This window comes from Osmia lignaria, chromosome 5 (genome assembly GCF_051020975.1).
Source record: "Osmia lignaria lignaria isolate PbOS001 chromosome 5, iyOsmLign1, whole genome shotgun sequence".
In the NCBI taxonomy this organism is placed as follows: Eukaryota; Metazoa; Arthropoda; class Insecta; order Hymenoptera; family Megachilidae; genus Osmia; species Osmia lignaria.
The window spans coordinates 9,938,908-9,955,046 of NC_135036.1; the positions used below are offsets into that span (position 1 = coordinate 9,938,908).

The following is a 16,139-nucleotide window of genomic DNA, read 5'->3' on the forward strand; positions in this document are numbered from 1 at the left end:
TTCCGCATAATCGCAAATCAAACGATCGCCAGTAGCTTTAGCTAGGCGCCTACCGCCTTGTTTACTCGGCTCGAAAACGAACCTGAATCCTAAATAATTCCACAGCAGCGCGCTACAAGCCGCTTCGCTCTAATTTTGCAACAGGAAGCAATTCGCTGTCTCTGATTACCATCGGTGCAGCCGAACGTTCCCGGGATTTGCATCATGAAAGTTTCCCCACTCCCCTCGTACCTGCGCAACGTTTACTCTTCTAAATCCATACCGGCGACAATTTTCCTTCGATCCTTGTTCCGCCACTCGCGGCACGCTTCCTCCTGGCCAGCTCGTTCCTGTTTCATAATCGTTCGTACCGCGAGGATCTAGCACGGTGGTGGTGCATGGCTGGCGCACGATGTGTCTATAAACTATGTTAAACGTGTAAGCTTACCAAGAGCCGCTCTCACTTTTTCTGCCTGGCCTAGCCTGGCCCGGATAGGCCTCTATTTATCCGTCGTTCTTTGCCAGCGCGACTCGAGATACGGGTTACACAAAGAGAAGAGGAAGAAGAAGGAAGAAAGGCAGCGAGAGCCCCAGCCAGCGAGGCAGGAGGCAACCTAGGCGTGAGTCATCGTGAGACAAGATCTCGGCTAAGGAGGCGGCCTTGATGCCGCAAAACTGTTCGTAATATCGGCACGGGTCCATGGATCGTTGGCTTCGATCGTCGTTATGCCGATGCAATAGCGCCGTGGCTCTCCCTCCGGCAGAGACCCAGGGAGATCCTACTCGTCCTGGGAGGTAGTAGGAACTTTGCCCCATAGCGAAGACTCGATACATTTTCAACAATCTGCAAATTCGAATATAAAGAAATTTTATGAAGAAATTCAAGGCGCGATACCGTGTCGAGCAATTCATCGTATTTCATGAGACAAAGTAGCACCGTGTCGTTAAATCGCTGCTTCGAACTGGTCCAGCGAAGAGGCGGTTTAAAAAAATCGTAAATCGAGCTTGTGGTAGCCTGGCGGCAAGGTTTGGCGGTGTTTCGCCTCATTTGTCGCGATGCACGAGGGGCTCGCGGATTATAATGGCACTCGACTCGGTACGAGCAGCCTTAAAGCGAGTGCCAATTATCGCTCCTCCGTCCTGACGAACGTCCCTCCCCCCCGTTGGTCCCTTCGCCCCGTCGCCACGGTTGCTCCTTTTATTTCGATTCAACGGTACGAGCCGCGAAGGTAGCTCGCCGCAGCCTCGTGTATCCATTAATCGAGCGCGGAGGGAGCGGAATGCGAAAAGTCATGCTCCGGGAAAAGGGAGGCGGCAGTTTCTTAAAATACACTCGGGTAATTGAAGGGCACCGATCGCAAGAAACCAGAACCGCCTGCCGCCTTTTTCTCTCGTTTTTCTTACCCTTTTTTCTTTTTTTTTTTTTCATTCTCTCACAGACGATCACGATCGTTAGCCAGCGGGGAAAAAACACAGCCTCTCTCTGTGCGCTTTCTTCGCCGGGTCTCTAGCGTTAAGGGGCTACACGCATGCGCGATGCTCGCACTGATCATGCGCGTTTGTGATCCAAGCGCCGCTCTATGGGGGCATCCCCGGATCACCGCGTCTAGGGGATTCTTGGAGGTTTTTGCGAGCTCTAAGGGATACTTAGGAACCGAGAAACGTGTAACTTGTTTTAACGAGTTAACGTGTAACGAGCTTTAAGATATCAAACGGCTTTTTCACTATATCTGGGACTACGCGGTTGCAGGAAGTTCCGGTGAAATATTCTTTGAGAAACAAGTTGAAACTAGTCTGAGATGGTGTTGCTTGTTAAAGGACAGGTTTTCTTTTCACGCGAGGAAAAAGTTGCTGTTTATTTCTTGCGATGTAACCAGTGTATCAATGGTGGAGGCGTGTTTTATAGCGGACCACCGTGATTACCTTAAGCCGCAAGCAGGTGCAAAAATATCGAATGTGAACTTAATTTGGTTTTAATCCAACGTACAGTTACCAGCAGCGTGTATAGATGTTTCTATTACACGTTTGTGGAATAAAAATTTACCATATCTATCAGGATCAAGAAGCCGAACGTGTTTGCTTTCTTAAGGCATAATTTTGATGTGGATCGTCGCGAACAGCGTGTGTACGAGTCATCGAAGCCGTCCTTCGTGCGACGCTGACCGCGTGACTAATTTTAAGAATCGCTCGCGATTCTTTCGACCGAGATGGAGGACACGGCGAGCCGGGAGAACGGCGACAGAGAGAATCAGCGAACGCGGTCCTTAGGACTCCCCTAGAAGGCAGGATTTTTTCTGCGGAATTACCTGCGGAGGCCGAGAACGGATCACCTGGCAAGGATACACTTCCTATTAGCGCCACCGTGGCCGGCCGTATATGGCTTAAGGCGTATCTCGCGGGTCAACCGGTCGTGTAGCCGTTTGCCTGGACCAAGGTCACTTCCGAAATATCCGACCACTCCATTCGCTACTTCCAAACAGATTTTTCTGCTTCCCCTTTCGATTTACACAATTCTGAAACGTTTAATTTTCCCTCCATCGCTGTTTAAGGTGAAATAATTAGAAAATCAAATCGGGTTTCATCGAAGGAGAACAAATAAGAACACGATGAAACGAATGTGTATCGTTAGACAGTTCAAGAGTGATAAAAATCAGTGTTTCAACGTAACAGTCATGAAATTTCATGAGATCTCTTTATTACTCGAGGAGCGAGCATATCTGTAATGGAAAACCAGCTGGAATCGTAAAAGATCGCTACCGATTATCCTTACATAGGTGTCCTCGCAACGATACGACTGCGTTACCGCCCGAGTTACAGCCACTTTGTTGGGTGTTTTCACCCACAGATCTTGTAGTTACACTATTTATATCGGTTTACTACATTTTTCCTTCCTTTTTATCGCCACCTTATTAGGAAACACCGGCAGCAACATAAGCTCGACTAATTTCAAATTACCTTGTCGAGCGACAGGCGAAACGAATGGCTATCCAGTTCTGGAGATTTATAAGATCCTTCGATAAATTATGAATTTATTTCTGGATAATTGCTGCTTTTCGTATTTTAAACAATTCGATATCAGATTCGTATAACGAGGATCGCGGTTGATAATCGATTCGTTCGACATTTAAGAACCGAGTAAAGGACCGTGGTGGCACTTCCGGCACGCTTCGAGCCGGCCGGCCGGTATGCAAAGTTGTGCTCGTCTTTTCGTCGTTCCCCTTTTGGCGCATACGCCGCAGGTCGAAAGTTCGTGCGACCGTGGCGATTATTTTCAACCCGGAACGAGCCGGCCTTTCGAATACCCTGACGTGTCACGTCAGACTATCTTTCATGCATCTTCGTTCCTAGAGAAGATCTGACCTATCGGCTTCGATCAGCTTCGATATTGACCGTCTTAATCGACTCTACGATCGCCAATTGTAAAAATGCCAAAGTTCATGGAAAGTACGGTCGTCAAAATGTTAATTACCAATTCAAGAGATAGATATATCGGTTCCAATATTCCTCGATTCATTTGAAATAATTGTATTATGTGGATCGTTCTAAAGTCAATCTCGTAACACCTCATTCACGCCGGCAACTTTCATTAAAGACACGAAGGTACGCCGTGTAATACTGTATGATTGCAAAATTGCACTGGTAATTTGAGAAACTGCAAATTGGAGTCGATCTAGTTTCCTCTCACATTCCGCCATCCATCTCTTAAGCAATTCTTCTCCTCTCCGAGGAATTTGCATTTCGTATCCCCGACCATTTCCTCATTTTTCCTCCCTTCTAATTAATTACTGTTATTAAACACGCTTGACCAGTTCTTTTCTAATAAAGGAAAATTCTTTTCCAAATATTTGATGACCACAGAAGTTTAACCCTAATCTCACTTCTTGACGGTGTCACGCATCCTTTCACTCCCAAACGAGCAGGCAAAGGCAGAAATCAGAAATTGGTGTCCTATCTGTCGTCTGTGGACCACATTATCGACACCAGATATCTAGCAGCCTACCGAGCAACCAGTTAATCAGTAAACCGAACGATCATTTAAATTCATCGTACAGGCAAGCGTTTAGCTTAACCGAGCAACGTTTCCCACGCATTTTCCTCTGTCCAAGTCGCATTCATCATTCTGCGTATTCTCTTAACCGTGAAGCAATAAGTTACTGAAAACAGATCGAAGAAAAAAAGAAATGAGAGAGAAGGCAACAGCTACACCGATACACGGCCAGCCTAATTAACATACTGCCGAACGAGACCGATTTAATATCTTCTTTTAACCGTGGACGCGAGGTGACACGAGGCTAAAGGAGGACCGGTGCTTCTCTCCACTTGTCGCCACGCTTATTGCCACAACTGACCAATAACAAATCAATGACAAAGTAAAAACATCAATGGAGCCGAGATTGCACGTCCAACAGGAACGCTAAATGGTCCTGTTTGTAAACTAGTTCTTCTACGTTCCCCTGTGATGTATTATCCCCGGTTACGTATCACGGTTTTCCACCTCTTCTTTGTGCCATTCGGTCTGCAAGCAGGTGTGGAAAGTTAATAAGGAATTCAGTTTCTCAATGTGTTCTTGATTTTCTGTTAAATTCTATTCTATTGACATCTATTTCAAAATCAAGCACAATAAAATATTTTTATTTTCTTTAAGGAATTTTGCCCAAAAATTACTATAAATATAATTACAAGAAAAGGGGAAGTTAAACTCGTCACGATTAATTCCTTTTTTAAAATCTTCGTTGACCCTCGCGGGAACTAATTCTAGATTGGATTATGGCGGCAGGTGAGCCGCCCGGAGGCTTTATACGGCTCGACACGAGGACTACGTCCCGAAATGGTTGCTCCAAGGTTCCTCACTTCCGCGTGTCCCTTCCTTTTTTTTTCTCTCCTCGTTTCCTCTTGTTCCTCCCGTTCCGCGGAGTTTCGCGCCTTCTTCGCGCCCGTCATCGCGCGAACAGCTTCGCGCGTCGTGTCGGGACCTTCGACGCGCCTTATACGCTTCTACCGGCGCCAATACGCGCTCGCGCCTCGTGTCATCGTGTCGTGATGACGATTAAGCTCGATTTAATCGAACCGCGCGGTTCGAGGCGACGCCGTGCAAAAATAGACTGGCGAATTTCGATTTACCCGTCTCTTAAACTGATACACGCCCTCGACAAGGTTCTTCAACCTACAATATTTGTTGTCGATCGTGGAAAATATTTTTACTGCTCGAATACTGCGTAGTAGCTGGACCAAGAAATAGCCAATTAAGGATAAGTCGATGATTAACTAGCTGCACCTGAACGGTGCGCCCAACATGGCGCTAATAAGCTGCCATTATAAGACTATTTGTCGCAGCGAAACGATCTGCACGCGATCGAAATTGCGTGCGAGAAAACTTTTCGCCTCAGATGAAAACGGAAACGGCAGCACGGTTCGTTTCTATTTATTAGCCGGAATATATCTCGCGACGAAATCGAGGCGTGTCTATCGCCGCGTCGGGCATACATCATCGACGTCAATCACGCCGATCGGATCGAGTGCATGCAAATAATTAACGATATCGCAGACGGTTAATTAAGAAACACGATAGGATACGAACGTGCCGTGGAAATGAATTTTTCCTATGCCATTTATTCGCGCGAAGCTATTTAGAGGTTGATCAGTACCGGATTGGGGACTTTGATGGTTCCAGAAGGCGACTACCAGTGTCTCGAACCTGCTTGTTCATTTAAATTTCCATGAAACTCAGGTTACACTTGGTATAGAAATTATCTTCTATCCGTATCGGAGCTAAGTATATTTACACCGTCTTTCGAACCACCCATGCAAGATTTCAGCGTATTCCGCCAGCTTTCGATGCCATTTACGACCGTCTTAATCCTACCCCTACTCGCGATTTGTCCGCTGTTCCGGGTCGGTCGCGAAAAAAAAAAAAAAAAAAGGAACAAAATCGATCGAATCAGCTTCCTACGATCGCCAGGGGAACCTGTTATTAGCACACCGAAGTACGTAGAAAACTGGGTCTTCGATGTCGACATCCGGTCCCCGGTTAACCAGATTACGATACGCTCAGGATCGGTTGCCTAAAAATTCCAATACTGAGCCGCGTGGGCCGGCAAACTTAGCCTTCCCTCCCGGCAGAAAATGTAATCTTAAAGCGCCATTGTTCCGTCTGTCAATTCTAATTGCGCGAACGACGCCAACGATATTCATTGAAATCTCGCTCCCTTCCTCCGCGTTCGACTTAGAACGCGTGGTACACCATGGAACGTGGATTAATCATTTTCAGCCACCTGGTTCCCCGCTACCCTTTTGCTTTATGATACATTTCATTTGCGAACAAACTACTGAAGTTGTGAGAACATAATAGCTGCAATTAGTAATTCGTGATTAGTTACTTGTGGATTTTCCTATGAATCATCGAGTAATTTAAGTTTGGGTAGATTCAGATTTTAAGTTAGAATCTGGGTGGATTATGAAAAATCTTATTATCTATAATGTACTTCAGACTTCGTTTAATCGAACAGTAAATGAAAATTTCAAACAAATTGAATGTAAATTGAATGCATACTAAGTGAATTACCAGCACGAAGGTGAACGTGTAAATCATATTCTCGCACGAGGAAAGAGAATAACGAACCTGAATCTCTTTCTTCCTTCTGTTTTCTTTCTTTTTATTCGTTCTGCAACCTTGTTGGGTGACGTTCAAAGTTCTCATTCGAAACACTGCAATTTACCGTGTCATCAATAAACCGTATAAAGGTTCATTATGAACATGTGTCGACGCGTAATGGCGATTATTATCAATCATTTTTTCTCCCCATATTAACGCTATTAATCATTATCCTCGAAAAAGAAAGAACACAAAACTCTGCAAGTTAACGTTTACAAAAAAAAAAAGAAAAAGAATTACCGAAGAGGACCCATAAATCGAACTGAAAGGCTATTGCTTAATGAATATTCATAAATGTGCACGACAACGAAATATAAGCGTAATTAATTATTTCGTTATGGAAAGATTTGGCGAAATTTCTTATTGCATATAATTCTACCCTGTTTCAGTATTGTTAGTAGTTTAAATCGTTACTCACAGTTGAAGCATCTTGCTCATCGCTGACGTTTTCTCGATGATCTTCATCCAGGAAGACCTCTTTAGCGACTCGTTGTCCAAGTCTGAAGAACTAACGCCACTTATGATGTTCATACAGACTCACGGGTAGCGTCATTAACTTCTCATTAGTGTCGCGACCGGCAGCGTGATGCCGAGGCTTTCCACGAACCTTCGGCTTCCCTCGTCGACTGCATTTTCCCCTGTATACGACTGAGGTGAACATTTTAATTGGGAGGTCGTGAACTCGGTGGTCCTCGATGTCTGCGGTCTACCATCGTTCGCTGATGCATCTGCCTTCCTCTTCGATCATCATCAACGAAAGCGTGAATCGATCATCATCAATTTGACTTTTAACGTCGAGATTAAGATAAATTCTATACCCAGGCTTCCTTTAAAAATACAGTCAAATATTTTATATTTTATGCCACGCGTTAGATAACTTCAAGTTCCCTTCTTCTAATTAGTCTTTTGAAAAATTCGATTCTCTAATTCTTCTGAAGAGCGTGGCAAAAGGAAGTGAATTAAATCGTAGCTATTTTAGAACGACTTTTCCCGGAGTCTTTGAAAGGAACCATAGTTGAAATTCCAAAGGACAGAGACGAGTTCTTTGGAGAACAGAGAACTTCAGGGTCGTCGATGACAGGCGGTAAAGGATGAGGCTGGTAGTAGGTTACGTGCTTGCCATATCGGTCGAAAGAACAGCCAGCCTTGGAGGTCCTTGCTCGAACGAAGGTCTACGAAATCGCAAACAACCACCGATCGTGCCGCTTGACAAGCGGCTGGGTCATTTTACTTCGAATCACGATGTTGGCCAACGACGGTGTTAACTTTATGAATGAAAGAAACTTCATACACGGTAGCTCGTTTCCGAGAAAATTATCGCGACTCACGCAGCTCGTTAATAAAGTCTTGCTGACACTTCATTTTTTACTCAATTCGATTGGATCGTTGAATGTGTTAAAATGGATCATTGGCAAATATGAAAATTTCAAATACCTTTACGAACGGTCTGATCGTCATTGACGATGACGGAAGGTACTGTGAGTAGAATAGGAAGATAGCCGGTGTCGTTAACGAGTCACGGCATGCCAGGCTTTAGGGTGACTATCGTAGGTCTTCAAGGCAGTGTCTTGCTTCTTCGAGTAATCGACTTGAATCGAACTTTCTCGAGGAGGCAAGCGTGGCACGATTTCTCAGCCTATTATCATGTAAAGTCGATTAACAGTCGGTCGTTGACATCGGTTTGTCTTAGGTCGGGCTGCGAAGAAGCTTTAAAACTAACGCTTCCTCGCATCAATCATTCGCGATAAGATATTTACGACGGTAATACTATCAATCGTATTACGCGTTACCCGGGAAAACGACTATATAGCTTGCTGAATCTCGCGATAGACATTTCGCAAACCTGTCTATTCGGTGCACACGAGTCGCGGTAAACAGCAATAAACATATACGTGTTACGATATTAAACAGAGGCTCGGCTTCGACTCGCATTTACACCACCGGACTCGTGGGAGAAGCGTTTTTCCACCAGACTCGCCCAATGATTTCGCGTGTTTCCGCGTGTCTAGCACGATGCGGATCGGTCAACGTTTCACCGCTTATTATTTGCATATTTCTCGGATTTCAATATCTGTCCAGCCGGCGCGGCACATCTGGCGTTCGAGGTGTGACCAGCTGTGATTTCCAGCTGAAAATCGTTGCCTTTCTCCATACTCTTTTGTTTAAATACCACCTAACCCGATACAACCTTCAACTAATCCCAGCATGTCATAATATCGAAGCCATAAACAGCTTTCGTAACGTAATGCGAAGACACACTACGTTCGCCAATTAAGCTACCAATGCAAATCCTAAAACTTTGCTTTCAACAAAAATATCCCTTGTTTAAACGCATCGAGAATGAAGCGTTCAGGTCTCCATCAATGAAAACCACATTCCTCCAGGAACAATTCTGGACGCAACACAAAGGAACATAAAACGCGACACGAGAAAAGAAAAGATCGCCGATCGTAAAGCTCGACTGTTCGATGATCGTTGCCGAAGGTGCAACGATTACCCGAGGGTAGGACGTAGGCGGTTGTTACAGGGTCAGAAGAGGAACCGGAGGCACCTGCACGCCGCCCACTAGGCAGAAGATCGAGGAACGTCTATCGGTGGTCGTCCGATATTACTCGAGAAAACGGGTGAACATCTTAACCCTTAACTGGCTAATATATCATATCCGTTACGCCACTTTACCCGGTGATTTTCTTGCGATCCGGGGGGCGGTACCGGAACGATGTTATTAGGCTTGTCCATAAATTAACTCTCGCCAGTCTACGAAATGAGTAATCGTATTTTCAGCGTATATGCGTACCGGGAAAAAAACTGAATCGATACTTAGAAAAATCTCTCGGAAGCTAGAGAAGCGACGAGCAAATGTACAAAGGATGGAAGAATAAATAGAATAATTGTGATTAATGCAGTCGCGACGCAAGGTGTATCGTTCACGGTCCACGGATCACCGGCGTACCTACTCGAGACAATTTGTCAACGTTTGGAATTTTAATGGTCGACAACCGCGGAGGTGGAGGAGCACCGGGCTCTCGGTGTATTATGTTTCGCGTTTTTCTCCCCCTTGGCCCGTGATAAAACGGTTAAGCCGACCAGGTGAAAGTACTCCCACGCTCCCGCGGCGATGACCTCAAGTCCGACCGAATTTGCGTCACAATTTTCATACGCGACGATCATCGGGACACTTTGAAAATTTCGCCAGAAATAGTATCTTCGACGCGAGTTTCACTTATCTCGAATAAACGTATTATGCAAGACGTGGGTGTGTCTTTGTCCCGGGATCGATTTTTAGAAATCTGTCGGTTTCTGAAATTCTCGGTTTATTAGTGGTATCGGTGATTGCTTTCGATTCTAATGGAAATCGCGACCGTGTGGTTTATTGAAATCATTAGCACCGGTGATGAATAGGCAAATACGTTGGCTGTCGAGGGAAGAAGATGGCAGGTTGAATCGCGAAACGGTTATTGCGAGAGCAGGAATTAAGCATGCAACCGGTCTCGAGATCGAGAAACGCGACGAAACGCGAAAACTCTGGTATGCATCGCGGGATCTTGTGTACATAGGACGTACGATGCAATTTCCATGAGGCTGCAACAGGCCAGAGTACGAAGAGAATGCGAAATGAACGGCGACGTATATACGTTCTTACCGTTCATGCTGTTCGTCGCGTTAAATGAGAATCATTAAGACGATTTAAATGGATTTTCTAATTGCCAGTCATTATTTCAGCAGTGTCTTGCCCTCGCTTCGACAATTTGCGAACCGGCTGCAAGCGATTCGCCACGGTATTCGCAGCTGCGGACCAGATTTTATCGCTGTCGCAACATCGGCTAGTGATAAAAGCGAATTACAGGCTCGACGAGCTGCGATCTGCATTCGCGACCACCTTTTTCTAAATTTCTTAAACGAAGGACAATTAACGTTGATAATAGATAGTTGATTAACGAAAGGAGTCTGTAAATTTTCTGTACGTTCAGTAGATGAATAAAAGATTTTAAAATAACAGAAGATCTAATTTCTTAATCCTTCATCGCCTAATGACCAACATCCGAAACACCGAGAATCCCTACAAAAACAGCCCTAACAGTAAGTCATCATCGAGCAAAGCGTTCTTTGATCCTCGATGCATTGTTTCAACCCTGTGCGATACCAGCGGGAATCGTCAATCAGTGTTATTATCGAGGCTACCAGGGCTTATCATAAATCTAACCGGCTGAACCATTTTAAAAACGACCCCTTCCGAGATTCCTGGAGGCAGGCAAGCGAAACACAGAGAAAGAGCCGCGTGCTGACTCACGGACACGTGCAGACACACGGTGGTGGACCATTGTTGGTCGTTGCTGGCACGGTCCGAGGAAGGAGAGCCGTCTCGCCATATGCGGCAAGGACGCCGATCACTGTTCTCCGTTGGACCTCGTACTTACATGATCGCGTGTTTACCTCTGCTTAGACCGCCGTTGTCCGCTGAAACCTTTGAAAAGCTCTTACAGGGCTAGCCGTCATCTATTCACTCGTTTCTTGCATAATCTTCACTCATTCGTGCAATTGTATCATGTTGGTATAGGATCATCGTGGGGATCTACGCGTTACTGAAAGTTAATAAGGATTAGAAATGTTGGAATTGTTAATAAAATGATAGGAATTACGTTAGCAGCCAAGTACCAGGAGATCCAGAAGATGGTCTCGAAGCAGTCAGGGTTGGAGATTTTAAAAGAATGCATTTCAGGAAGGATTCAGGTACGTTATCTGAAAAAGGAAAAATGAAATTATTAATATCTGTTAAAGCTTTTTATTATTTTTTTTCTTTTTAATGCAAGTTTTTTTTTTTTGTCTCTTTCAATTTACAACTTCTCGTAGATAAAATGATATAACATAACATACTCAACGTTGCGTATAATAATCGTAATAATAATCAATTATCATTATTGCATTGATAATAATGATAATAATAATAATCATCGCAATAATAATAATAATAATCGTAATTATAATAATAATAGCAATAGTTGCAATTCTTTGCAATAATAATATTAATATTGGTAATCATCGGTATTATTATTTGTCGTTGCGGGTGAAAACCGCAGCTGCCTGGGGTTACGAAGCTTAGGCATAAAAAGACGAGGGTGTTTACCCTCCCACCCATCCCTCCAAACGTGAAATCTACGAGCAATTTTGTAACCAATCTTCCGGTATAGATTGTAGCCTCTTTCTTCCATTTCTTTTTTATCTATTCATTTTGTCGAGCTATTCGAACGTTCCTCCGTCTAGGGAAGATCGCGCTTTGTCGAATTTGAATTTTGATTATCCAAAGGTTCATCGAAGGTACATCGAGTACATAGAGAACTAAAAAAAAAAAGAATCCACGCTTCGTTCGAACGGCACAGAGGCCACAAAAACTAGCCGGAAGATCACCTAATTCGTCTCACTAAAAAATAATTTCGTTCTCGCTATTTTTTCTGTATTTCATTTTCTTTTTCCTTTTTTTTTTTTTTTGTTTGTTCGTTTCGCGTTACGATCTCGTCAACAAAATAAACCTCTTTTCTCTGCTTCCCTGACGGAAGTGTACCTCTTAATTCGTAACAAGCAGAAGTGGCTTCGCTGGCGGGACGTCGATAGGTTGAGATTACGTTTAGGCCACACGCGAACAAGTATCTCTAGAGAACACATTTATAAAAAATAGTTGCTCGACATTTTCTACCTTTTACATTTGCCAGGTTACGTTCGCGCGATTGATTTTGGAAGGATTTTGTATTCAAGAGAATAAAAAGTATTCTTTTCCTAAAAAATCTACCGTATCATTTATCTAGAAAATCTACGAAATGTTCTCATCCCTTTTCTTTTTTCGAAAAATTGCAAAAGGATCGCGAGGTCCCGCCGGAAACGCCAGCTACCGCAGGACACTTGATAAAAAATGCCGCTACACTCGCGTTTGGTATAAAAAACAGTGAAACATTGGAATGGCGTTTTGCATCGACACGTCACTATCTACAATAATTAATGCAGTCTGTTTTTCTTAATTTTTTTCGGGGGTTAATTTGATTTTTCGTCACGAAGAAATTCCTACCGAATCTCCTTTTTAGTTGTCTCCTAGTCGAATCCTAAACAAGGATCTATCATTCCGCTTCTCGTCGTCGTTTCTCTTTCCTTCATCGAGCGAACTCGCAACGCGTAAATAAATCGTCTTCAATAAATACAACCGATAGACTATATAAAATAAATAATTTCTGTCGGTCAGCCTTGGTCAGACTGACCCTCGCAAACGTTCGAACATAGAAATTCTGACTGCGATACTCAAAATTCTCGTCGATCTCTCGACGACCTTCTACGTCGGGGAAACGTTCGTCGTCGAGGGATCGAGATTTACGCTCGTCGATCGTGATGCTACCGAGCTAAGAAAATCGCGAACACGCGTTACCCTTTCAAACTCTCCTGTGATCAAATGCTGCTTTTCTTTTGGTTGTTTAAAAAATTAGTACCAAGTAACAAGCAACTAGATAATTAGAGAAAAAAGAATCTTTCAATCATACCTAAACCTCTTAACATTCACACCAAACACCGTTCAGTCCGATTTATCAATCAATAATTCAGTCTCCGTTTAACGATGAAGAATCACACTTAACCCATTCACGAGCAAAAGAAAAACATGAAAAGTCATCGAGATAAAAAAGAAAAAAATGAAAGGAGCTATCGATCACGCAAAGCGTCGCGACAAGAGAGAACCGAGCACAGGTCGCGTGTGTGTCCACGTTGCAAGGTGTAATCTCTCGTCTCGGATCAATCGACGAGCTGTCAGCCGGGGTGCAATTAACTGACTGGAAGCAAATCGATTGGGAAGCCATTAACGCAAGACACCGGCACAAGCTAATTGCCTGCTCGAAATTCCCTGTGTACGTTCGCCAATTGAAATCGTCCGTTGACAAGACGAGTCTGCTCCTCTTTACCTACCTGCCATCTTTCCATTTTTTTTTTTTTTTTTTCATATCGCTCACCTTACATACAGTCTTATTCGCATCACGAACGTTATACCTCGTTCAGCACCATCCAAGCACCACCCCGATATACGCGTCACTCCTACGAGCTTTCCGCTAACTGATTTCACCCCGTGCACCGTTAAGGCCCGTTAACTTTCCCTCGAATCGGACGCCTTCGATCTGCGATCCCGCGGAAAGGTGGACTCTTTTCATCGTCAATCTAACACGATTCGCTATGTTATCAGAGAAAAATAATCTGCTCTACGTGGAAAATAGTTGTGGGTCGTTTGAACGTTCGCGAGGTTTGAGGGGAATGCGGGCTTAGGCCACTTCATGAACACCTAGTGCACCTAGACAGTATTATTACTTACTTTCTGGGAGTGTTATATGTTAGTTGGTAAGCTCGATTTGAACCGTCATTCCTTAATAGGCCCAAGGTGTATCACCTATCTCTAAAGTGTCACTTAAATCAATTAAGCACCCTCAATTCCAAAACAGTCTAATTAGTTCCTTCTAACTGGAACGCGTTCAGTCCACCCCTCGCGTGTCACCGTGATCATCGACAAACCCCCTGGTTAAAGATCGCTGAGATCGAGGACGTCGCGACGAAGAGAACCCGATGTACGCGCAGGTTAAACATCGACGCGTTTACGCGAACACCTTTAGAGTCTACCCACCCGGCAAAGCTTCACACGCTGTCCGACGCGACGGACATGGGCCTTTTGTACACCGGCGCGGGTATCCTCGAGAATCCTCCCCTTTCCGAGGCGGCTTTCGGGTCCTTCCGAGGACTAGCCGCCATTTGATTGTCCTGTGGCAACGCTACCGTACCATTACCGTCTATCCACGCCCTGGTGAACTCCATGTTGGCATCGCCGGATCCGTGCGACTGGTAGTCCCTCAGTAGGTCCTGCAGCTTCTGCACCACCTCGCGCTCGTCTTGCAGATGGCCCACCTTCTGAAGGATCTGTTCTAACAGAGGATTCGCTACCTTGGTGGGCGACGACTGAAGGGACCCGGTGGATGGCTTGATCCTTCGCCCGTTTCTGTCGTACTGGACGCCGTTGGTACTTTGTCTGGGCAGACTCTGTCTGGCCGGGCTCTTCCTAGAGAAACTGGGCGTCGTGGTGCAGGTGGCTGATCCCTGAGGGTTCAGAAATGTGTCCGACTGGATGCTAGGCCTTTGCTTAGCCTGTCTACCGTTCCAGGTATTGCTACCGCTCACCGGAGACTGACAACACTTTGGTACCGGTGACGATGCCTTGCTCAAGCTACCTGTTGGAGGCTTGCGAAGGCTGTTCCGGATTGCACCTCGTTTCAAAGGACTTCCTTCAGGGCTGGAGTTACTGTCCCTTGGCGTCCTGCTGCCCGAAGAGGCTCTGGACACGTTGCTGTTCTCGCGGACTATGGAACCCGCGCGTGGAGTCCGGTCACCAGAGGAGGAGGCTACGCTTCTGGACGGTGAATTCCGCAGAGGACTCGCTGGACCTATTCGAGTCTTTCGTAGGCCGGTCTCGATGCTTTCTGTCTCTACGCAGGATCTTTCCTCTTGATCGGGCTTCGCGGGTTGCTCTGCAACATTAATATTGATCGATTGCTGGAGAACCGGAGGCAACAGGAGTGCTGGTTAAAAATGAATTGATAATTTCAAACATAAGAAGTAGAGATACGTTAGAATTCGACTGTTTTAAAAGGCAAAGCAAAATTCGAAAGTGTAATAATCTGAAAATGAAAACAGAGTCGAAGGCAATTAACCTCGATGCTCTCGAGACGACGTGTATGCGCGATTCGACGAATCGAAGGCGCGATACGAGAAGCTAAAAGGTTCGATTATCATCTCGACTCGTCCCGTTCCTTCAGCTTGCCCACGCACTGTGCTAAAACGGGAGATGTCTTCGGGCCCGTCGAAGGATCGTCGAATCCTAAATCGGCCGAGCGAAATCCACTCGAGTAAACTTGAAAGAACGCTTCGCTTGACATTTCAACGCGATTGCATGCGAAAACTATGCGAATGCTTGATTATGTAACACGGATTACGTAAGCAGATTGGATGACAATCGCGCGTTTTGGATAAGGACGACCGGCATCGATGTTTGACGTTGTTTGAAAAGGTTGAAGGATGTTTGAAACGGCCAAAGATGCTTTATACGATGATACAGATCGTTCTTAACGTCTACCAGTTTGCAGAGGGTGGGCTGAATCCTTCAGCTCGGTTACATAATCTCTTTAGTTGAATTATCCATGCGCAAGTAGAAAACGATTACATTGTAAGTTTATTGAGCGTAAAAAGTTATTGGCGAAGTCATGGCCAATTAGAGGGACATAAACGCGTTTTAAATCAGGAGAACCAGTTCGGAATCACAGGGTGCATCTTAATGGGACGCAGCATCGATGGTACGTTGCCAAATCGAATTTTGGCATGTAAAACTCGTTCATTGTGGAAGGAAACGTTTTGTATAAAATGGAAAGATTCCAGGGTAATATCGTGCATCGTTCAATGAATTACATGTTTTTAAAGAAAATAGATTTACTTGATTGGTACT

General features: G+C 44.8%; 1 protein-coding gene across 2 annotated transcripts in view; it reads right to left on the reverse strand.

Annotated features, from left to right (window-relative positions):
• Window positions 1-12,086: 12,086 nt before the first annotated feature.
• LOC117605072 (uncharacterized) overlaps window positions 12,087-16,139 on the reverse strand; it is a 40,865-nt gene continuing 36,812 nt past the window's right edge. For both annotated transcript variants that reach the window (XM_034325907.2, XM_034325906.2), the window contains exon 8: window positions 12,087-15,168. In XM_034325907.2, the coding sequence (XP_034181798.1) occupies window positions 14,285-15,168 (884 nt within the window). In that variant the 3' untranslated portion in view covers window positions 12,087-14,284. The remainder of the gene's footprint in view (window positions 15,169-16,139) is intronic.